General features: G+C 47.1%; 2 protein-coding genes across 5 annotated transcripts; one reads left to right on the top strand and one right to left on the bottom strand.

Annotated features, from left to right (window-relative positions):
* The first annotated feature begins 23 nt into the window (after window positions 1-23).
* Window positions 24-4662, top strand: BBLN (bublin coiled coil protein). The gene is made up of 2 exons (XM_066201049.1): window positions 24-147; window positions 3125-4662. The coding sequence occupies exons 1-2, from the start codon at window positions 60-62 to the stop codon at window positions 3316-3318; spliced, it is 282 nt and encodes a 93-aa protein (XP_066057146.1). The 5' UTR covers window positions 24-59; the 3' UTR covers window positions 3319-4662.
* Window positions 4184-23905, bottom strand: CIZ1 (CDKN1A interacting zinc finger protein 1). 4 transcript variants are annotated; one of them, XM_066201047.1, is made up of 17 exons: window positions 23652-23900; window positions 23195-23325; window positions 21188-21303; window positions 18565-18731; window positions 17440-17575; window positions 16462-16522; window positions 13598-13677; window positions 13170-13249; window positions 12039-12221; window positions 11589-11719; window positions 11090-11174; window positions 10397-10510; window positions 9879-10058; window positions 9214-9283; window positions 8005-8126; window positions 5126-5333; window positions 4184-5041 (listed from the first exon to the last, which is right to left on the bottom strand). In XM_066201047.1, exons 2-17 carry the CDS (start codon window positions 23296-23298, stop codon window positions 4743-4745), a joined length of 2136 nt encoding a protein of 711 aa, XP_066057144.1. In that variant the 5' UTR covers window positions 23299-23325; window positions 23652-23900; the 3' UTR covers window positions 4184-4742. The 4 variants fall into 4 exon arrangements, with proteins under 4 accessions (XP_066057144.1, XP_066057142.1, XP_066057143.1 ...); XM_066201048.1 differs by having other exon boundaries at window positions 4898-5041; window positions 5137-5333; window positions 23652-23905; XM_066201045.1 differs by having other exon boundaries at window positions 4184-5333; window positions 23652-23898.
* Window positions 23906-23913: the final 8 nt, after the last annotated feature.

The following is a 23913-nucleotide window of genomic DNA, read 5'->3' as shown; positions in this document are numbered from 1 at the left end:
CCCGCGCGTGCCCGGGCGCGCCGTGCGGGCGGCGCCGAGGCGCGGGCGGGCGCGGCGGGATGTCGGGGCCCAACGGGGACCCGCACGTGCTGGGCGGCGGCGCCGGCGACGACGGCGACGACGGCGGGGACACCTTCGAGGAGGAAGGTGCGTGGGGGAGAGCGGGGCCGCCGTCTCGGACGGGATCCCGTGGCGCAGGATGGCCTGGCCTGGTCCCCTGGGCTGCGGGGGGCGGAGTGCAGGTGTGTCCAGGTGTACCCAGGTGTGCCCAGATGTTCTGCTGGGAGCGGTGCCCGACGCCAGCGATGCACTCGCTGCGCGGCAGAGAGACTGAGGGGCTCCAGGGTTTGATTCCCACCCAGCCATGGGGCATCGAGCTCTTACGTGTTGCCCTGGGGTGGATTTTTTTCTTGTGAAAAAATTATTTTGTGCCTTTGCTGGCGTGCGGGGTGCGGATGTCAGGAAAGAGGATGTTCAGGTTTCGAAACCACAGGGCAGATCACGTGAGCAGATCTGGGAGAAGTAGTCATGCATGGAAAAAGAGAATTTAGTGCAGGGAACTTGGGAAATTCCACCTTGGGGCATCTCTGCAGTGCCTGGGTATTAAGTTTCTGATACTGCCGTGTCCGGTTAGAACCAGCCCACGGAGAAAGTGAGAAAACAGCAGAGCATTAATGTGGACGTAGAGGTCACTCTTAAAACTGGAATTCTTTCAGTGTAAGCACTTTGTTACTCTTCTGTTGAAAATAGTGGAGTTGGGTTCTGCTGTTTCCCAAAACATTCAGTTTCCAGATGTGACCTACGCAGGTGATTTTAGGAGTTGTGTCTGAGATGTAGCTGCAGTGACAGGACAATCGTGTATACCCTGAAACACCCCAGGCACATTCACTGCTTGGCATCATCACAGTGATTTGCATTTCACATCTTTTGAAGAGCTTAGAGACACATTGGATGTGATGGAGAAAGTCACTAAATTGGATCTACATCCTAACTAATTGGGTTGTTCAGCTTGTAATTAACTGGGCTTTGTGTGCAGTAGATGGTCATAAAAGGCTGCAATTATTTCCTGGTCTAGTGGAGCTGAGGCTGTGGACCTCTTCATCTCAAGTAGGAAACCTGATTTTTGTTAACTATTCTTGTAAGAATGTAGAGGAGTTAATTACAATTGCCATACGCCTGCTCAGTGTTTCCAGTAGGGACGTGGTTTATGTTTCCACAAAAATTCACCAAGCTTGCAATCAAATAAAAGGTTTTTACAGCTTATTTTTAAATGGGTTTTTTTTTCATTTCCCAAAGCTGCACAAATTATATAACCTTCAAGTTCTAGGCACTGAGAAAATTAAGCTTCTGCTGTGATTAGAGACTTCTTGCCAAGTTGATGAATGTTCCTTGTCAGAAGTAGTTACATGTCTGCTTGGGATCTGCTCACCATTCCACTGGAATATGGTGCATCAGACTGAAGAGCTGTAACTCACGTACCTTGAAAAATGCTGATAATTTGAAAAATACTCATAACTGCCCCTTTTTTGGAAAGCATGTGGTTGTGGGATTGATTTTTAAATGCAAGAACATCATCAGTGCTTTCGCTTGTAACGCCACCTCTGTGTATACCTGCAAGGCCAAACTTTTATTAATGAGCTCAAATCCAGCATTACACAGGTCTTCAAAGAATTAAAGGCTGCAACACGCTGAACGGCTCCAAAGTGGTTATAAGAAAAGGAGGATAATTATTTTTTCATAATGAAACTTCTAAGCTTATTAATAATGCAAATGACTTCAATGTTTAAACATTCACAGTTCTTTTAAAGCTGCTGGAAATAGCAGTGCCTGGACCTGGAGTGCTGGGGACACCCTGGCAAAGGGGCAGCTGAGAGGGGCAGAGCTGGTCTGGGGGATTTCAGCACAGCCTGACCCTCCTAGGGTGCCCAGAGCACATCCTCATCCTCCCTCCTCTCTCCGTGTCCTGAGCCAGCCCAGCGTTCCAGGCACCGTGAGTATCACACTGGGCTGGCTCAGAGGGGCTGGGTGGAGAGGAGCCAGCCCCAGCCCCTGAGGGCTTGTCCCACCCACACAGGCATCCTTCCCTGTCCTGCAGGGACAATCATCAGCCCACAGGTCACAGCTCCACCTTCGCCTCCCTGCACTCACCCAGCTGTGCAGCTTCAGAAAGGAACATGGGACTGGCTCCATCTGGGGTCCCCTGCAGCCCCCCCTCCAGGGGTCCTAAAGAACCTCAGCAGTTTATCTTGTCTGTTTTTTCAGTTTGGGTTTTTGTTATTCTTCAGGATTGTGTGAATATTGCTTGGAGCAATCCAAAAGCAACTGTTGCAGTAGCACAGCACTCTGCAGCTGAGTAACAGTGCTAACACACACCACTGTGAAATGCCATTGTACTGAGGCAAACTGCTGCACTTGAAACAATGCTGTGAATAAGAAAGTGTACCTAGAGAACCAACTGCCAGGATTATCTGCAGTGAGTCTATATTTAATCTGAAGTACCCAAAGCCTTAATAGAGCATGAAAGTCCTGTGGGTGAACTCAGTGCCCAACACTTACCTTCCTGTGGAAATAATGGTGCCACTACCAGCACCTCTGGGGTCAATCCCCTCCTCCTGCCACAGCCATGATGGGTGCACTGTTATGGCAGCCTGGCTCCAGCCAGGCCTGCAGCACATCCCAGCTTGGAAGCCTTATCCAGGTAATTCACAGTAAATAAACACTGCCACATGCTGACAAACTGCCTACTATCAGGAAAGAGGATTCCAAAGGCAGCTAAAAAGGCTGACTTGTCTTTGGGATTTATCTGGTACTGTTGCAGTCAGCACTCAGCCCGATTGGCTGTTTGTGTGTGAGATCTCAGGCTGTCAGATGTGCCCACAGTGGGTTTGGACTGCCCAGGTACCTTGCCTTAGATCTTGTTACCAGTGTTCCAGCTTCCCATTGGTCTGACTTGATCAAGGAACAGAGCACACGCAGGATTCAGATGCATTTTACTTCACCCACCCAGGGGCAAGTAAGGCAGAGCCAAAATGCTGTGGCTGTTTTGCCAGAGCTCTCACTGCCTGCTCTGACTGCAGTGACAATGTACTTACATTGTTCACTCTCTCATTTCCCTTGCTTTTAGAATATGCAGCAATAAACTCCATGCTGGACCAGATCAACTCCTGCTTGGATCACCTGGAGGAGAAGAATGATCACCTACACATCTGCTTGAAGGAACTGCTGGAGTCCAACCGTCAGACCCGGCTGGAGTTCCAGCAGCAGAGCAAGCAGCTGAACACGGGAGCTGATGTGCAGGGATCCCAGCCTCCTGCCTAGAGTCTGGCTACACACTCTCAGCTGGTGTTGCTTAGGGGACAGTTACTGGTCACCAATTTAATGTAAAACTTGAATAGCAGAGGTGCCTCGTGTCTGTTAGTTGCTCCTTTCTGTGTTTGTATGCTGCCATTCATCTCCATGTTCTGTTTTTCTTTAGCTGTGAGACAGGTGCAGAAGCACAAGGGTGGATGTAGGAGAGCTGGTTTTTTCTGCTCCCCAACGTGAGCCTGGCACTCACATTTGATTAAAGCTGGCTGTAGGAAACCTGAGGCCATGCAGGTAGTTTGCAGACAGGCCCTCTTCACAAAGTGGAAAGGGCCTCCTTCTCTGCTCTCTTATCCTTAAATCCAAGGAAGGAGTATTGTGGCTCTACCCCCTTCCCTCAGTAAACATAGTTGGCAGGGGGTGTCCTGACTCCAGGCTTGTCCCTAAGTGTAACTGATGAGAGCCCTAAAGAGGGAGGGCCTAGGCCAGCTGCTGCCTTGAAGCTACAGCTTCTCCCTTAGTCACATTAACTGTGATGTACAAAATATTGGCACATTGTTCCAGATCACTGGACACTTCCACTCAATTCCAAGCAAATAAGCTACCAGGGTGATGTTTCTGACTGTTGTAACTGGGAGCTGCCCCAGTCCTTCAGCTGTCCTTAAGGACTGAGGTGGAGAGTGGCAGAGCAGCCTGGTTAGCCCCCACCACAGCAGCAGCAATAGAGAGCAGAGCCCTCCTTGTACATTCTGACAAGGTATGAGAGGTCTGGTCTGTATCTTGTGATCTTGTCAGTATGTCCTACAGCCAGCACTTTTGAAGCAAGTCTTACTGTTCTGCTTATGTAGAGTTAAAGGAGTTTTTTGGAAAGTTAAAGAGGTTATTTAAAAGAAATCTGTTTTATTAAAATCAGTTTGAAACAAAATTTGTTCCTGAGAGTCTCCACTATGAGAACAGATTGGATTAAGCCTTGTAGTATTAACAAAGGACCAAGGTGCATGTTCTTGCCTAGCTTAGGACTTGTCCACGACTGCTTGTCCAACAGTGTGTGTCTTAGAAAGGACAGTGTTCTGAGAAGCAGAATTCAGCAGAGTCTCCCAAGACATAATAAACATTTTCTCTGGAAAGGAAATGAGAGGAACTACAAAGAATTCTTAAGTCTGTATCCATCACTTCATGAAGTTTGTCCCCTATGGAAATCCCATTACCATCTTCTTTCAGGTTCAACAATCCAAGCCTCAGTCTTTCCACACAACTGCTGTATCCCAACTGCACAAGTAATAAGCAACACTATCCTGTATGAGACACGCTAAAGCCAGGCTTATTTATTCTTAAAATAAAAACAGCAGTAAAGTTGAAGGTTTTGCTCTATTAAAAGACTCAGAAAATAAACATTTCCAGCAAATCTCATATGTAAAGGGCTCTCCTTTAAGGCCACTCTATCTGGGTTTGCGCCTGGAAGAGCGTCTGCACCCAGCAGAGGTGAGACCGGCTGTCTCACCTTTGGCGAGGGAGGAGGGCTCTGCTGCTGCCTCCTGGCATGCGTCTGCTGCCTCGTTCTGTCCTAAGCCTCCTCCACTCCCTGGATCCTGGTGGTCGTCTGTGCCTGCCCTCTGCCTGGCTGTGCTGGCTTCTTCCTCACATCCCAGTGGCTCCCCTAAGGTGTGGCTCTCCTCAGAGAACGGGCAGTCGGCACTACTGGCAGTGGACTTGTTCTCTTCCTGTAGACTTTCTTCTTCTACAACCATGATACCACACACATCGTCAGTCACACTGGCCAGGCTCTTGCCCTCTGGCCGAGAGGTGGCCAGCTCACCCTTACCCTCCAGAGACCTTGAAGTTTGTTCTTGCAGGGCTGACGGCTCTGTGCCCTCCTTATCTATCCCACGATCATCATTCATCTTGCTGGTATGTGCTGTTGTAGCAAGAGGCTGTTTTGGATCATCCAGCAACTGGGAGCTGGAGCCCTGGGAAGGCAAAGGAGCCTCGGAGTAGGCAGTTGTGGCACGATGCCTTGCTGCCTTGTATCTCTGCAAATACAAACAAACCAACGTGAGAGAGAAGCCCAGCTCAGCTCCTGTCACTGCAGCAAAGCAGCAGCTGGTCCAGGAACACCTGTACAAAAACAGCGGTGAGTGGCAGGGGCACAAGTGATCTCAGCAGCTCCTGGCCTGGCTGCTGAGGCTCTCAACAGAGAAAGGTCAGCTCCTGTGAGGAAAAGTTATATTAAATACTGAAGTCCCTCTCGCATTACGTAATGCTGAGCGAGTGCATGGCAGACCTGTGGCTCTTGAGACAGAAATCACGATCGGGCAACTGTTAATCTTAGCCAGACTCAGGACGCTGTAGATGTAACAGTGCAAGTGACAGCTCCTGCTTCAACTACTGACAGGACACGTACCCTGGGCATGTGAGGCTCTGCACAGCTACTGGTGTGATTTAATGTTTATCAGCCAAAGCAAGGCTTAAGCTGGAAGCTCAGTATTTCTTCACTCTATTGATACAATCTGCACAGTCAGTGGAACTGTTGACAGGAAGGCTACGATATCAATTGTATCTTGCTACAAGTCACTGAGGTTTTCCACAGAAGAAAGGTAAGCATATCATCAATAAAATGACTCATTTGCACTCACTATCATGATGAACCAGTAGAGGTCTGTAAAGAGATTAAAATGGCTACTACGCATGTTCTAGACTGGATTTTGGGAAAACAACTCTCTGTAGCTAGCTAACACATAGCAGGAACCCAGTCCTCAATGCCCAGACAGAGCATGACCTAAAGGAACAAACTGAAGTTCACCATTTCCCCCAGCAGTTCCCTTCACAATCAACTGCCTTTCAGCTGCCTGCTGAAGGGTTCCTTGAATTGGCACTAGCATTACACCTGACAATTTAAGGAAACAATTTCAAGCACAAGGGTTTTCATCAGTCTGCAATGTGGAATTACAGCACATCCGACAGGCAATTTTACATTGTAATTCAGTTTATCACTGCAGGCTTGTTCTTCCTCTGTCCTCAAATTGTGGGATATGAACAATATCATACCACACTGGAATTGGATCGGTCGACTCATACTTTACCCAACCCTAAGCAGGCACAGGCATGCAAATTAATGTCCAGAGTGATGCTGTAAATTGTCTCAACAGCACACAATTCTCTTTGAAACCCTCTGCTGAGCAACTCAGCTGAGAATAGCCCAGCAACTGGCAGTGATTTAACTCAGACTGTGACAACCCCAAGACACCCAGGCAGCCAAGAATAATAGTTATCTGCCTGCAGATATGTAAGTCTGGACTCTTCTCATGAACTCCCCAGGTCACTCTGGCATGCATTTGAAGAGCATCTGATTTCAGCTCTAAATGGGCCAAAAGAGTGACATAAGTGACTGCTGCTGCAGTTTCACTCTATGCTGATCTAAAACAAGCCAGGAAAACAGCAAGGCCAATTCCTTCATTCCTGAAATGACTAGCTGCAGGAGTGGGAGAGGATGAGCAACCATGAAGGAACAGCTGTGGTCTCCTCCCATTCCAAATCCACTGCTCTGAGTGCTGGCAGAATTCTAAAGCACCCCACCCCTTCCTGGAGGCAGTGATGGCCAACTGGGAATAGTTTCTTCTGTCTGAAGACTAGAAAAAAACCATGAAGTTTTGGGGGTTAGGGGTGTATGTCTGTGTATGTGTGTTTGAGGTTTTTTTAAAACACTATTTTAAAAGGTGGTAGGGAAGCACAGCAGGTTTTGGGAGTAGATTGTGGGTGCAGATAGAGGACGATAAAGTCGATGTGGGAGCCTCCCTCCTTGCCAAGAACAGGGAATAGTGCTCTCCCATACAGGAGGGCCCAGGCAGCGGTCACGGGGTAGGGCAGAAACAGTGCAAGCCCTGTATACCCTCCACAAGCTCTAATCCAGGCCCCTCACCCCCTGGCAAGTCAACAAGGACAGAACAATGGAGGCAGATTCCAGGCCAGCCCAGTAGGAAAAGCTTTAGATACAAAAGCAGCAAGGGGCAATACGGCTTCTTTAGGTGGAGCCAGGAAAGCAAAGGAACAGCATCAGTTTGCAGAGCTTTGTGCTAAGGAGTTTCTAGGAAAGGGTAGCAGACAGAGACAGACAGACAGACAGACTTCCTCTTGCAGGCTGACCCTGGGGACAAACGGACTCTCACCAGCTTGTAGATTCTATCACATTAAGAGTCTGTAATGTTAAATTTTCAGATTTCTAAGGTATCTGGATTTACCAGGCCTCTTCCTGGATGAATCATACCCACACTTTTGGCTAAAGGAGCTGTTCTTGCACTATCACACCTGGAGATGCGTATGCACCAGCTTTCTTTACAAGGAACAGCCTCTCTCTCCTGCTCAAACCCACCTTGACCAACCTGTAATCTAACAGAGAAGAGGCCTAGACTAAATGACAGACTCCACAGGTTCAGCAAACAGCGGACACTCTGAGGAAGATTCCCAGCCAGAAACAGGCGAAAAGATAACAGCAGCAGTAGCTGGGAAGCAGGATTTTACTGGTTTTAGATCTACATGGGCCAAGGGAGACAAAGACAGAGCACACCAGGAGAAAGCTACGGCATAATGGACACCAAGGATGATGGAAATGAGCTGGAGACAAGACAGCTAATGTGGTGGATTCACTGGAGAGACACGCACAAGGGGTAACAAATGCCAGGCCATGCAATCGCCAAAGGGTCTAACCTGAAAGTTCTCAAAATGCATCAGGGACTTGCAGTGTGCGAGCCGGGCAGCGGAGTCGCTATGGTAGAATTTGTGACACAGCCTGCAGAGGTAACCTGCGACGGGGACCAGAAAATCCAGGCCTGCGAAACGGGAGGGGAAGGGAAATCACAGATCACATTGAATGGAACTCAAATAATGAAAGCATGTTAAAAGAGAAGGGGGGTGGGGGTAAAAAAGGAGAGGTGGAAAGCTTTGCTTCTGTTAATCAGGGATTTGCAAGATGACTTGCTGAATATCTCGTCTTACCATGGAATGGCTGTGGTTGATATTCAGAGAGAAATCTGGCTGCCAGAGCAAAGAAACTACACAGAGCATTAAGGGGGGGAAAAGGGAGAAAAGAATACAATGGAAAACTACAGAGAACATGTGATCTAATGTAATGGGATCAAACCAAGCAGAAGACAGCAGGCGCGCAAGAGGAACACGCAGAGAACATTCACAGCATGAATCATTATTCCATCTGCCACACGATAGTGGAAGGTTACAGCGATATGGAAGATTCGTGTAAACAGAGCTCTCCTTGGGCACAAAACAGCCTCTGCAGAGCTGCCCTCCTCAAACACGAGTGGCCATCAGGGGTTTGAAGTCAGTCGCTTACAGGGTGGGGACCAGACAGCCATCTGGAGGCACCAGTGCCCACCAGGCCAGCAGCACGGCTGAGGAACTGCTCGGTACAGCGTGGGGGTTCTGAAGCGGAGGAAACATGCACAGTTTGGGTCTAGCAGAGAGTTTGATACTGTCAGTGATGCTCAGTATCTCTCTGCAAGCTGCATTTCTGTTGGAAAGCATTCCAATCAATATGCTTTCCGACTTCATCTTTCCAGAGCATCCCTCATTTGCTACCTACTTTCTTCAGTACTCCTGCCCTGCTTGTTCCATGTCCTACCTTAAAAATGTATCTGGCTCTCATCCTTCTTCAAAGCAAAAGGCAGTTGACAAACATCAATCACATCCTTATGTTTTACCACACAGTAATAAAGAAACATCCTGCTCTCAGGAGAGGTTCTTCTCCAGGTAGCAGGGATCTGCACCAGTCCAATGCAGACGCTGGAGCACCATGGCCCAAGAAGTCATTGTAACAGTAGGTAGAGACCATCCTCTCCTACAGATACAGCATGTGGCTAGAGAAGGCTCTGTGGCCCTTTGTGCTTAACTCTGCTTGCTTACCATAGGCTGTGTCTGGACAATACTTCTCACTTCCTTCGTAATCCTCCAAAGACACTTCCTTCAGCCCAGTCTGGAAACCGAAAGAACATTAGTGCCTACTGTATCTATGACAATTGCCAGGCTTTTGCATTTTTCTGGTGAGCTTGGGACCAAAACAGAGGATTCACATACCAGAGACAGAGTTGCACAGCCTCTGGTCAGGGGCAGATGCAAACCCCAATGTCAGGAGACCACTCCATTAAAATCATCCCTTGCACTCCAAGCCTGAAGGAGCTTAGCCATGTACCCCCTTCTTGGTAACTGCTCTCTACTGGGATTGTATTTGTCAAGGTAAACCTCTCCACGTTTGCTATCAGACCCAGCTACTGCTGGGCTGTACAAAGAGACTGTGTCAACACTACTTGGTGCTCCTCAGCAAGGTTAATGTCTGAAGACAGCAGAAGCTGTACAGCACAGCAGACATACCTTCATGTATCCCACACATAGTGCCTGATTCTCTTCTGCATCACCCTGTGCTCTGGAAGAACCCTAGAGTCCCACCCTACTGCTGTGCAAGGTTGAGCAGACTCTTGAAAGCCTGAGCTCAACCAGAAAAGACAACTAAGTCCGAGGATCCTACAGCAGATTCTCAGATAGGTCATTCCTTCTTCTTTTGCACAGCATACCTGCTTGGCAGCAGAATCCTCATTCTCCATCAGCACTACGTCACGGTCTTCCTCCTCACCGGCTCCTCCCTCCTCCTCCTCCTCTTCCTCATCATCATCTTCAAAACAGCCAACAGCATCCACAGTGATCAGCTCCTCTGAATCTTCTGGGCTCCCCAACTCCTTTTCTCCTAGCCTAACCTGTAAGGTACAGAAAAGAAAGATCAGATCAACTTTGCACTTGCCATTAAACCAAGGAAGAGCCCAGATTCAGGACAGATTGTATGTGATGCGCAGAAGGGATTGCAAGAGGGGCATAAAGCTTTCTTACTTCTAGACACATCCAACACCTTCTCCCTTTTCCACTCAACTTTTCAGTGCTAACAACTGAAGTTCAGCAAAAAATGAAAATAAAACACATTTCAAAGACCTGCACACCTTCCTTTCAGCCCTGCAGTAGTCAAGGAAGCAGAAAATTATCCTGCTCTACAGTGTAGCTGCTTGCAGACCTGCACAGCTCTCCACCCAGGCAGTATTACCTCTTTGGCTTTCTGTTTGTGCTCAGGGGACTTCATATGCTCCACGAACTTGCGAGGGGTTTTGAAGTGGCGGCTGCAGACAGTGCAGAAAGGACGAAGCGAGCGTTTGGCCAGCTAAGGAAAGAGGGACAATTCTGTAAGTCACAACAGGCACTGCTTTGGAGGAATGCAGATGAATCCTGAAACAAAGTCAGCCCTGCATCCTGGGAAACCACAAAGAAAATAGTCTATCAGAAAGGACTCCCTAACTCTTATCCACCAAAAAGATGAAAAACATGCAGAGCAAAAATAAGTGTGTCTCATAACAGGTGTTCTGGCACTTCTTCCCTAAAAGTCAATTAATATGCTGGCCTGCCTGAAGTTTAGCTTAAAGAGGTTGCCCACCAATTCCTTCATTCAATCGATTAGGTAAGTATGATAAGCCACATTTCTTAAGAAAAATCAAGAATTACACACTAGAGGTGCCTCAGGCCATACTGACATATCATGACAACTGGCAGCTCCAACAACGCCAGAGGCAGGAGGTAGCACTGCAGTGCCCCTAGGGAGGGAGTTACTGGCAGAACTTTATGTAAAACCCTCCACTTCAGTCATTTTTCCTTTGCTGCTTGGGGAGCAGGAGATGCTACACACTTCCATTTAATCCCCAGACAAAAGGTCAGTGCAAAATGAAGTCCACACTATGGCTGTTACCTTGTGTTCCTGGGTCCTGCGATGTTTGATGAGGTCCCCTGTGAAATGCACCTGACATGTGTTACACCACCGCTGCTGGGTCTCTCTGAAGTGACAACAGATAGAGCTGTAAGTCACACCTTTTTCATTCTCCATGGAATACTGAAGTTAGCAATCAGTCCCTGGCATTGTTTTCTTCACAATCCCTATCTTTACAGACTCAGATTTATCTTGTCTCCTTCTCACCCACTTATAGGTTGCTTTAGCTTGTGCTGACAGAAATCCACCAGATAAAACAGGTCTCCTACTTAACCTACTGTATTAAAAACTACACAGGCCAGAGTCAACTTTGGTATCCCTCAGCAAGACAGAAAGTTGCCCGAAGGAGATTAAGGCCATTGAAACGAGAGGGAGTTTGTACCGTACCTAAAACTGAGAGGTACCCTGGTGCAGTGAAAAAAATTAGAACCCATGTAGAGCCACATTCAGATTGAATTTTCTACTGCAGACCAACACTTACCCATCTTTTCCTGCTAGCACCTTCTGCTGTTTCACCATGGGCAGTAGTGAAACAAAACAAACATTGCTCATGTGCTGAATCTCCCCAAGTCGCTGCTGATGCTGAATTCCAGCCATGTGGGATTGGAAATTCTGAAAGAGCAGTTAGGAGAAAAATGCTTTTAAATGTATCCAAAACATAGAAAATAATAGGTACGAGCTATGCTTTCCTTTCTTTTGACTGCTGTTTAACAATGAAATATAAAAGCTTAAGAGCATGGCTGCCTGTGAATCCACCCACATTCTCTCTCTAGCAGGTTGCTTGCCAGCTCTCAGGAAAGGTTTATTTTATCTGCATACTTGTCATCATTTCTTATGTTCCTTGTTCCTAAAGCATGAACTCTTGCTAAGCCAGCCATCTAATTCCCATCTCTTGACCACCTGGATCCCAGTCAGACCTGAGAATTTTTACCTGCTGACTGCAGCAATTGGTCTTGCAGATGTAACAGTAGAATTTAAGGACTGATTCCGGGTTGGGATCAGCTGTGCCCACATCACAGGCCCAGTGCCCTGGCTTCAGAGCTGTTGTACTGATAGCTCTGCTCTCACTGCTCTGCTGAATAGTCACTTTCAGTGAACCTCCAGAGCTCAACACCTGCAAAAAGAAGGAGCCAACATTAAGTTCAATCCCTCAGCAGAAGACTCCAAAAATTACACCTGCTTTTTGTATGTCACCTAAGCTCTTTACCCTTTAGGAAAATGCACTTAAGCTTGAACCCACAGGAGGCTGATCAGAAGGACTCTCACACACACTCCTCCCAAAGCTGCTAAATCTGCAATCCCTGTGTCATAGCACCAGCCCCATTAACACAGATGGTTGCTTCTGCAGCCTCTGCAGCCACTCTATGATCCAGTCTCTGGGGACTGGAGCCACAAACAGCTGTTGCTAAGGGACACAATTAGCTCATGTTTCTCCACAGCAAAACTAAAGCCTACTCAGCACAACACCTGATGGAGTCAGGAACTCAGACACAGGCAGGATGATACATTTGATCACGTCAATAAATATCTCCAATTACGGAAGACTGTTAAGTCTGATTCACACCTAAGGCTAAATCTTTGTCTGCTCACAGCTTTACACAGCCTAAGGTTGTGATTTAACATCTAGCATGGGGGCCACATATTTAATGCAAAAGACTCTCAGGTTGCATCTTTTAACACCACCTGAATGTTTTTACACTTGCTCTTTAGCAGTATGAAAGATGTATTTAGCTATGGCCCTCCATACACAGAGTTTTAAGTAACTCTTTCAATGCAGCTTTCCATCTTTCCAGCTGAATACAAAAAGTCTTAACGAACACCCCATCCATAGGCAGCAGTAGGTAAGGAACAGGCCAGCAGAGGTACAAAAGCAGCAAGTCAGAGCAGACTGCGCACTAATTGCAGACATATTATGCCTTATTGCCAGGGACAACAGCTTACAGCAGGAGACAGAGCTCCAGACGTGGGTGCCAGCTGGTTCCCAGTGGCAACGGGCTTCTCCAGGATGGAGGGGGAGGTTGTATGTTCTGCACCACCCCTGCACGGAGCGGTGTCTGCTCACCTCAGGAGCCTTCGGTTCCTCAGAGAATTTCCTCTCTCTGGAGAGATCTTCAGCTGTGTGCTCCTTGGCATTGTCTGTACCTAAGAAGGGAGAGCCCTTTTAGCAGCCTTAAATCAAAACAGCAATGACAGGAAAAACAAAGCAGCAGGTGACTGAAGTCAGGGAGCTTTCCTCACAGCACTGTTGGCCATAAGCCAGTTCACAAACCTTTCTCCTTATCCTTAATAAAGATGGAAACATCCAATCATTTGCCTCTGCCAGGTAACAGATATTAGGGGACAAAGTTTGGATTTGGTTCCTAAATTTTATCCCCCTTTCCTCTCCTATACAACTGGGGGAAGAATGTTTCTGTAGACCCACGGGACCTACAGGTGCAGTTCCAGCAAGGAGTGCCCTAGAAGTTGAAATCACAGGGTTTAGCAACTCACCATCAGCTTGGACATGGGTGCACGAGACTCCTGCTTTCTTGCCGTCTGTGGCGTCCTCTAATGCAGACTCCCCAGTCACACTTCAAGGATATACAGAAGAGTACCTTAATTCCCATGTTACAGAGTTTCAAAAGGCACACAAAGGCACAGGCTGGGGTCTAACCTACCACACTCTCCACTAAACTCCCAATAAGCTACTGGAAGTGGTATTTCAGGCAAGAATTTGGCAGAAATAAATAAAAATTATGTAGAGCAGGTGTTCTAGAATGGATTCAGGAGCCAAATAATCCGGACAAGAAGGTTACAACTGATTTTTTGGTTAGCTGCCCTCTTGCAAGAAGCCTGAAGGGAGTTAAGTTCATAAAATAAATATTCCCAATAAGAGCTCTGAGAGCTCTCTCCTATCGTGACTGTCATGACTGGTGATCTGTAGGGAAATTGCATCACCTGGACAGTGCTCCTGGCTGCTCGGTGCATGAGAGAAGAGACCTGTCAGAACTGAAGGAGTTCTCCATGGTGCCTCTACAGGGATTTCACCATATCTGCCTGTTCTATTCATACCAGTCGTGTTTTATTTCAGAGTCCTTACAGCTCTGCTTGTGGGGGAAGTGAAACCCTACAAGATGCAAATCAGAAGTGCCTTGCTTTGTTTTCTTTGGTTTTGGTGATCTGCTAAGAAGAAAAGCACTCCTGAGGGGACTGTTGAGAATAAATGTCTGACTTCCAGAGGGCGCAAAGTGTTCTCTGCAGTCTCTTTCTCCATCCTCTATTTTTCTGCCAGAACTAACTTTCCACCATGGCTTGACTGTCTGCTCTGAGGGCGGCTCAAATTCCCACCTGCTGGTGTCCTTCTGCCAAGAGGGAGCAGCACCTTCTGCACAAGCAGGACAGCCGATAGCGCAGGTACCGCATCCCGTTATCCAAACACACACACACCGCATAATTTATCAGATTGATAAGTGATAATGGAACTGGGTTACACGGCTATAAATATGCAGCAGGGTTTGGGCACTGCAAACACGAATTAAACAAGAGTGACTGGCATTACCATTATTTGTCAGGTGCTGCCAGCAGGCTCAATGCTAACAGTACCACACACAGATGGTGCCAACACTCAGGGCGAGGGTTTGCAGCCTGAACTGCAAACCTAAGGAGCAATCTAAGGGAGCAAAAGCCACCACGAGCATGATTTAAAGAGGTAATGGTATTCTGTGGATACTTGTCATGCCATGCTAGAAGTGGGTGTTCAAGGAGGATTTGAAGATGATGAGTGCTTTCTGCACTGGAATGAGGATGTTGTTCCAGGTGTACAGATGGTACATAGGAGCAAAGGCAGAAGTGGGAAAAACCTGAAATGAAGAAGGAGGCTGGTATTCCTGGCTAAAGGGAAATGGAACAATGAAGCATGAAATACAAGTTTATGACATAGATGGGGGGGAATGCCCTTGACATCTGTGAAGGGCAGTATGAGAACAGTAAACTATTTTTCTCACAGATCCATCATCTGTTCATTGGAAGATACTACAAACACTTCAAAAAAAAGCTAAGGAATAATCTATTCTAGGTAAATACCAGCCATAATATATGCATCAAATCTGGCAGTCCCTAACTGCAGCTTAGGAAAGAATTTTCCTAATAGCTGGCTTGCTGCAGCAAGAGCTGTCATTCCTTAGACTTGATTCTTGTTTTCAGCGCATGTAACAGGACTTTGATTAATACCCTGCTAAATATTAATGTAATTAAAATTAAATTAGCTTTGGCAAACAGATTAACAAAGCATACACTCACATGTATTCAACCTAGCTTTAATTGAATTTATTCACTTCCTTGCTAATCAGAGTCCATAACTCATGATGGTCCCTGAGCACACAATATTTATCACCCTTTAATGTTTTACTTTGATGTTCAGATATTACCTTGACCATGTAATCCTGGAATATTCCCCCTAAAGCTATCCATTAATCTGTAATCTACAGATGGGAAACAGCGAGGTGAGGAAACTTATCCAAGAGCAGGCGGTGAATGCCTAACAGGGAAGGTAAGAGGACCCAGGAGTCCTGACTCATCGTCGTTAACATATGCTGGAGAATTCTCAAGTCAGTGCCTACAGAAATCTGTATTCACTCCCTCCTCTTCTCCCTCCACACCAGCCAAGGGTGACAGTTCTGGAAGAGGAGCAGCCCGGTGCAGATGGCACCGGGAACTCCGCAAGGTGCCTTCCCACTAGATGGCAATGCAGCCCTGCCTGTCCATGCCGCACCCTCGGGAGGCCGGAACAGCCGGGATGGGCCTGCCAAGGCCAGCCTGCCGTGCATCCCTGGGGGATAATAGGATTGCCTTTGTCTATTTTTACCCAACAGACAGAGATACTGGCAAGGCAACCTTTGCAGAAGGGATACAGGACTCAACGCTCATGGATACAGGCTTGGATACTAGGGAGCATTGATTCTCTTCATCATTTCTCCCTCTCATACACCTACTGTAACCTAACATATTCCAAGGCTTTCCCTTTCTGCTCATTTCACTTTTTTGACATTTAGGGAAGAAACTTGGAGAAATACACCAGAATAGAAAAGAACCTCTATGCTTCTTACAAGACATGATAAAACTCAGCTTTGTTGCACATTTAGATGAGCTGCATCTCTCATTTTTCATTCTCATAATTGGAACCCCCCTTGCAGAGACCCCACAACACCCATCTCATCAAGCACCACAAGATTTTCTGAACTGTTCACAAGCATCTGAAATACCTCTTACATGCTAGACATCAGGCCAATAGCATATACAGCCCTAATTATCAGAAAATAAAATTAGATAATAATTCTAAACTCAGTAACTATCTCAATACCCCATTCAATAAATACCTCTTCAGTCTTTTTGCTGCAGGCTCAGTGTTCAACACAGACTCGGTTGGAGTTCTTGGCTCTGCAGGAACACAGAAGGAGATTTCCTTACCAAAACAGACCATGCCACCTTGAGCATACTCCATATCTGAATGGCAAATGCCAATGAGGCTCTGTTAGAGCAAATAATACGAAATACTTGCTTATTCTGAATTTATGAGCTGCTCTGACAAGGTTAGATAATGACCTCAAATATTTGAGTTTTATTGCAATGTCACTGTGTGAGGTGTTGGTCTAAAAAAGAAATATATGTTCATATCTGCTAAGTTGGTCTCAGTCCTGTACCTAAGTGACAAGAGCCATGATCATGGGAACATTAATATAAGCCAAGGTGGCACATCTACCTGACAGCAACCAGTTAATAAGACAGCTTTCACTGCTGCATATTCCGTGGTCACAACCTCATCAAAGCCTCCAGTTTTAAATCACACACTCTTCAGTCAGAGATGACATTCCCACATCTGTGTTGTATCTGACATCAAGATATTCAGTGCCAGCAGTTTCTGTTTTGACAACTGGCACCAGGACTTTCGACTCATCTTTTCCTTAGCATGCTGACTGTAACTGGTTCTGCTTGATGTGTTTGGCTGCATGAGATATTGACTTCAGCATGGGTAAGGCAATGTGGAAGCTTTAATTTCAGACCAGTTTTCTTTTTCCCCCCATCTTACACAGAGCTCAGTGTCAAAGGGACTTCTGAGAGGCCTCCATGCAAAAGAAATGGAGCAGGCTCATAAAAAAACACAAAAATATTCAGGTAAAAGTGGTACATGAAGCACATAGCAGAGGGCTATCACAAGCAGTTTAAATATTTATAACTAGAGAGAAACATAGCCGATTAAGCCTAAAATCATCTCCGGGTTTTGCTGCAGGGCAGGGCTAGTCAAGGGAAGTTTATCATATTTGCAGGCAGCTGTTTCACTACAGGCTCCCCCTTACCTGTGGATGGTGAAGAATTGTTCTGCTCTGACCCTGCTTGCATTCCCTCTGCAATTTCCATTTTCTCATCACCTTGTGTCTGAGATGAAGAACCAGGATCTAGTTCCCGCTTCCTGTCAGGAACCCTCTGGAAGTCCTGCAATGGGCAGAGAGAGTCACTGCCAGTTCTTAGTCCTTAACACACACTGCCTAAAGCACCAGAGTTTTACTGTGGGGCAGGAACAGGAATTCCAGCACATGACAATGGTAAGGAATAGATGGGTTTACAGTGGACTGCCCTGCCTAAGGCAAGTTCACATGGTCAAAGAGAGCAAGGCATTTTAGTTCCACAGGCAGCCAGGACATATCCCCGGTGCTTTAAGCAGCAGCTGTAGGAAATCCAGCTGCTTGCAGAGGGTAGGGTCATGGTAGAGGAACTCTAGCAAGAGGTGCATGGGCAGGGAAAAGGATAGTCCAAAATAATCCCCCTTCTTCTGACTCTGGAGGACAGCCCAAGAGAGCAAGTTTACCTTATCCACTACACCTTTTTGACAGAATCGGATGAAATATGCCAAAACTAATCTAAAAGGAGGCAACTAGCAGTCAATCCAATAAACATTTCCAGTATACAAAAGAGGTCTTAACGATGGAAAGTGAGAAAGATTTCTACAAAACAAGAATTATAGATTTTACAAAATCCACAAGGAGAAATATGAGTTTGATCTTAAAAAGTGGGAAAACAGCCCAAAGAGGCAGAGTGTCCACAGCAGGAGCAAGTTGTTTGGGAACAACAAAGTGCTTTGGAACAGCAAAGCCCTCAGCCAGGATTTCTTCTGTTGTAATTACTTTTAAGCTGATACTTCTAAAAGCTCCTTTCATATCCTAGGTTTAAACAGTTCTATCATGGGGAATTCTCTCTCTTGGGCAAGTAGCAGCAAGAAACCTTTGCATCATAAATGTAAATAAATGCAAAAGCCTTTGGGATGGAATGATTTCTGCATTTCTGTGTCAGCAGCATGGCACAAAACATTATTTTCTTTGTAAGGCTCTCTCCCTTCTCCTTTGTACTCCACCTACTATACAGTCAGGAGCTGCAAGTATGAAAGGAGCACAAAGCTCCCCCGCAGTTGGAAACCACAATCCCACCTTGCGGAAGGTCCGGTTCTGCCGCTGGAACGGGAGGCTGGGGAAGCCCAGCCTAGTTGGCTTTAAGGAGACCCCGACAGGTGGTGGTCCCAGGAGGGAATGTCTTGTAGCCTGAGGGAAGAACTGCTGCAGTGCTGGCGCTGTCATATTAAATCCACGCAGGTTTCCTAGAGATGCAAACACAGCATTTCACCACCCTGTGCTGTACAAAGGGGAAAGAAAATCTTCCACCTGAACAAGCAGCAGGTAGAGGGGAAGGGTTCCACCACACACGACCCTGTCCTTTTCTGGGCACTGTATAGGTGCTCTGTGCTCTACCCTCTTCAGCACACAGAATGATTTGATGTGATAGCAACCATTACTATGGATCAGGCTATTTAATTATAATTGTCACTCCAGGCAAAGATCATTAGAGCAATTATTTGATCTGAGCACATTAGCGCTCGTGTTTGCAACAAACAAGCTCTTGTTTTACAAAAACTCTCTGTAAAAAAAGGAAAATTCACCCCACATTCGTGCAGCTGACTACCCAAACCATAGCATGGAGCTCATTAACACAAGCCAGTAACAGCATTTCATTTAAAACAACACCGAAGTTTTTTAAAAAATATCCCACAGTCCTCTCCGCCACCTGGTTGTCATGCAAGCTCAACATGTCAACCTCAACTCTGACACTTGAGACTCTGCCATTTCCAATTATAATGCTCGGCTTTCTGAACAGTTCCACAGACTATTAATCAAGTCTCAAAAATTTCTTCTGAAGACAGTCCTTGTCACCCCATTTCAGGAGGGAGGGAATGGAGGGGCCCAGATGCCTCAGCTATACCCTCAGAAACCATTCATCATTCAGGGAACCTGGACTTAAATTGCCATTTTTTCTCTCTCACTTGAATTAGTGCACACTCCAGCCTTTTAGCAGCTGTCAAAACAGGGCAGCAAAGTTTGGAAACAGGCACCCAACATCTGAAAAACCAAGCTACAGTGTTAAAAGCCTGCAACACAATAGGAAATACACCCTATGTTTGTCTTCAAAAGCAATCTAATCTATTATTACTTCCCATATATAATCCCTTACTGTAAAAGGGCATAGCTATATTTACAAAAAAAAAAAAAAAAAGATTTAACACAAGAAGTCATCTTCTGCTCTTGGTTTGATACCTTTAAAGAACCACACATCTGTTTTAATTTGAAGTATTTATCTTTTCCTATTCCCACTGCTGAAGCCACACACGGCCAATGAATTATTTATGCTGATGCTTCCCAGGGACAGAAGTGGCACAGCATCAGATATTCTTACATGTAACCCAAACCTGAATGGCCAAAAAATTCATACCACTAAACAGGGCCACACTGGACACTGGCAACCATATTCCATGTTACCTGTGGCTAGCTGAGGTGGGTTATTGAGAGAAGTCACAACTCCATGGAGAGGTGAAGAGGAGCAACACTAAGACAAAGTGCATGTAAAGTGCTCATTACCATATCTTATCCTGCTCTCTCTAATTAGCCCCAGGTCCTTGGCACACTATTTAAATACAACTTCTCAGTAAAAGATCCAGGGAAAAACGTCAGCTGACTGCAAATGTATCTAGAAGGAGCATGGCTGACTGAAGGCTGGAGTCACAATTTTTCCTGACAACCACATATGTACACTCATCTTCACAGCATGACTTGTCCTTTCTCACTGTCACTTTCCCTTCAACCTGAGAGAGATCCGTGGAGAGCCACTGGAGTCACTAGAGAGCCCTCTCGTTAAATGGACAAGAGAGAACAAAAGGAGAGTTAACGACATGCAGAATAAATCTTTTGTCCTCACATCTGGGCATGATTCACAGGCAAGGTAGAAATTGCAGGCATTAATCTAGACTAGGCACTTGAAAACTATCCCAGGTACTGATTTTCTGTGTTGAAAAGAACTGTCAGGTTAAGACATGAGAAAAAATAAAAACATACCTTTATTCCTATTATCTTTACATTAGTAATGCTATTATTAAGGCAGTTTCATGAATTTGTTTTGAAAACACAAAAACAAAAGGAAAATCCTTTGGAATGACAGTAATGGAAAGACAGAGGTATTACCCACCACAGATATTACAGTCGTTTCAGGGAATCAAAATTTCACAATACAATTGACACCCAAACCATCTTCTACCTCAATATACTGTATTTGTTTGTACTGCACTAAGTTTGGACAAAGACAAGAATCTACTGCAAACAAGGTTAGTGTGTATTTAACAGATAATTAAATAAATGGCATTAACCTTGTAACCAAGAAAGACAAACAAATAATCAAAATCTCCATATTTTATCTAAATGTATCGATGAAAAAAATACTTGCTCCATCAAGCCTAAATGGGAAGGCATGTATTTAGTATCTAACTTGACACCTCCTAGTGCTAATTCCCAGTTGTGAACAGTTGGGCACATGTGATTTTCAACAACTGGAGAACCTCTGTTCTGAGAACTACGGACTAATTTAAAGGGGGGGGGGAATAAGACAACAAACAGAACTGACAAGTACAAGAACTACACTGGTTCAGCAGGAAATAGCCATGGTATGGTTTCAGTCCAAGAGGATGATTAAATAACTCCAGTAAGTAAGCGTTTCCCATAACGACAGTACCTTGCATCTGCTGCATGAGTAAGGCCCGCTGAAGCATAGGATTGGCATTGAGCAGCGACGGCTGATTTGTTGCCCGTAAGCTCAGCATCTGTTGCTGCTGCGGTGGCGGCAAACCTCTGGAAAAAAAGGCATCAATCGTGAGAACCCAATAAAAACTCTACCCTTCCATTCCAGGCATCTAGCAAGCATAAAACAGGGGAGCAAACGGCTGAAATGCTGATATACGTGCATGAAAAGACACCATGCACTGGCACTGTATCCTCTTTCCCCCACTCTCCTGGAATTTCCAAAGCTGACAGATTGTCTATCAAAGAATTTGAGGTCAGAGACAACTCTTTAGCACCAATCCCACATAGAGCCTCCCAAGCAGCATAAAAAAAGCCCAGGAGCTGACTGCGGTTCTACAGAATTATGCAGCACCCATCAGGAGAAATGAGTGATCTAGATCAGCAGCTACATTTAACACGACAACAAAAAAGTTCTAAAAACCAAGGAGTTTTCGCAGTAGCTTAGAGCTCATTTTCCCAAAATCAACACCTCCCACACAGAGCCAGACAGGTCAGAACTGTCAATGGTGCCCCCTAACTGCAAGAACCAGATGGAAAAATAAAGCACGGCCTTCATATTTAAAACACGAGGAGGAAGAAGCAGCAGAGAAGAACTCTCCAGTTCTAAGGAGGGTGGAGCAGACGTGAGAGAAAAGTCTGAGGAAACTGGCAGGCACTTCTTCAGGCGATTGCAAGGTCAGGCCCACCTCTATACACGCTGCTGACACAGCTAAATCTGTCAGAGCTGAAGAGAGGTACAAACACGGATGGAAATATCCACCCTGACAAAAAACCCAACCCCTTTAACAGAATTCACAGCAGCTCATCTTCACATTTGCTGCTCTAGATTGTTCCAGTCTCTGAGCCGAGATATTTATACCACAAAAATCATACTTTTAAAGGTGTAAGATGCAGCCGTGCTAACTAGCAGCCAACCCCTTACTGGCATTTTAAGTGCAGCTTTTTTTATAGTATAAAACATATAAAAATGGTAAAAAGATTTGCAGGTTCATATTTCTAGTAAAACAGAAAATTTCCCACGCTCACCACAGAGACAAATGCCTTATAAGGATAAAGTAATACAATAATTTCTTAAATAACGAATTAACTTTCTTCCTAAATTCACATCCCACTGCTTTGAATGTGCAAAGAATAAGGTTTTAAAGATAACAGTAACTGCAAATAAATGCATCATTTCGGAGAATTTGTGTCGGTTCTACAAATCTCAGCTCATCGGGAACAACTGATCATTTCCAAGTTGTTTTACATCTGGCATTTTTTAGGAAAACCGTGGTTATTTTCTGGCAAATGTTCTTTCTCCTTTCACAAACAAAACATGATTTTCTCCATCCCCTCCCTGCCCCACCATGCTCAGCCACAGCCTAAGCGCAGGTGCCACTGCAGAAATAAGTTCAATCATCGCACCCAGACCAGGAGACCCAGGCAGAGAATGCAAATAAATAGACAATTTAAGTTCAACAATAAAACAATAAAGCGCTCGTGTCTGCTGAGGGTGGCTCTGCTGTGTTTCTGCAGGAGAAGGCGTTTTCCCTGAGCCCCGGCTGCCCTGCCCGCCCTGAGGGGCGACGCTCGGCTCGGAGCATCCACCCACCCCCCCCGCTCCTACACGGGCTGCCAGGGTCACCCACGGGCTCTCGGGGACCGCAGCCCCGGACGGCGGACAGGGATCCCCGGAGCGCTGAGGGGACGCGGCAAGACCCCACAGGGGCCGCCGCCCTCCCTCCGACCGCCCCGGGCCCCTCGGTGCCTCCAGGCTGTGCCCCGATCGAGGCCCGCGCCCCCCAACCCTCGCCCGCCTCCCTTTGTCGCCTTCCCCACCAGGGGAGGGCAGCCCCGCACCAGCCCCGCCGCGGCGAGGAGAGACGGAGCGCGGGGAGGCGGAGGAGAGCGGTCCCCCGGGACAGGCCCCGGATCCCCGGCCTCGCGTAGCGGCGCTTACCGGCCTCCCTGCTGCGCCGGAGGGTGGGGATGGTGCTGCTGCTGCTGCTGGAGGAGGTGCTGGAGCTGCAGCAGCTGCTGCTGGAACTGCTGCTGGTTGAACATGTCTGGGGAGCCCCGAGCGAGGCGAGCCTGAGACAAAATACGGGAGGGCGAGGGAGGCACCGGCTGCGGGGCTGGCGCGTATCAGCCCAGCAGCCATTGAGCAGACGAGCCGCCGCCGCCGCTGCCGCCCATTCATTCACTGAGCCGATCCCCCCCTGCTGCCTCCTCCTTCCCCCCGGGGTCATCGCAAGCGGCAGCCTGTGGAAGAGGTTTCCAAACCCCACCTCCCAAAACCCGCTCCCACCCTCCCCTGCCCGCGGCGCCCGCCGCCCGTCCCGCTCCCCGCGGCGGGGCCGCGCCGGGACCCGCAGCCGCTTCCCGTCCCTTCCCCTCCTCGCCCCGCCGAGACTCACGGCGCAGCCCGCGGCGATCACCGCTCCCCGCCCGCCGCCTCCATCTTCCCGCCGGGGACAACAAGCACCTGCCCGGCCCCGCTCCCCGGCCCAGCCCAGGCGGGAGGCAGCTCCTTGGGTAGGGCTGCAGGACACGGCCGCCCCCGCGGGGCTGGGGATCGCCCCCGGAGCTTCCTCTCAGGTCGCCCCAACCCGCAGCACCTCCATCCCTCATTCCCCGCGCAGAGGCGGCATTGAGGTCCCCTGTCCCTCGAGAGGGCTG

The sequence above is a fragment of the Chamaea fasciata genome, unplaced genomic scaffold (genome assembly GCF_029207755.1).
Source record: "Chamaea fasciata isolate MVZ Bird 193981 ecotype frontalis unplaced genomic scaffold, bChaFas1.0.hap1 SCAF_20, whole genome shotgun sequence".
Taxonomy (NCBI): domain Eukaryota; kingdom Metazoa; phylum Chordata; class Aves; order Passeriformes; family Sylviidae; genus Chamaea; species Chamaea fasciata.
This window is presented reverse-complemented; position numbering and strand designations above follow the sequence as displayed.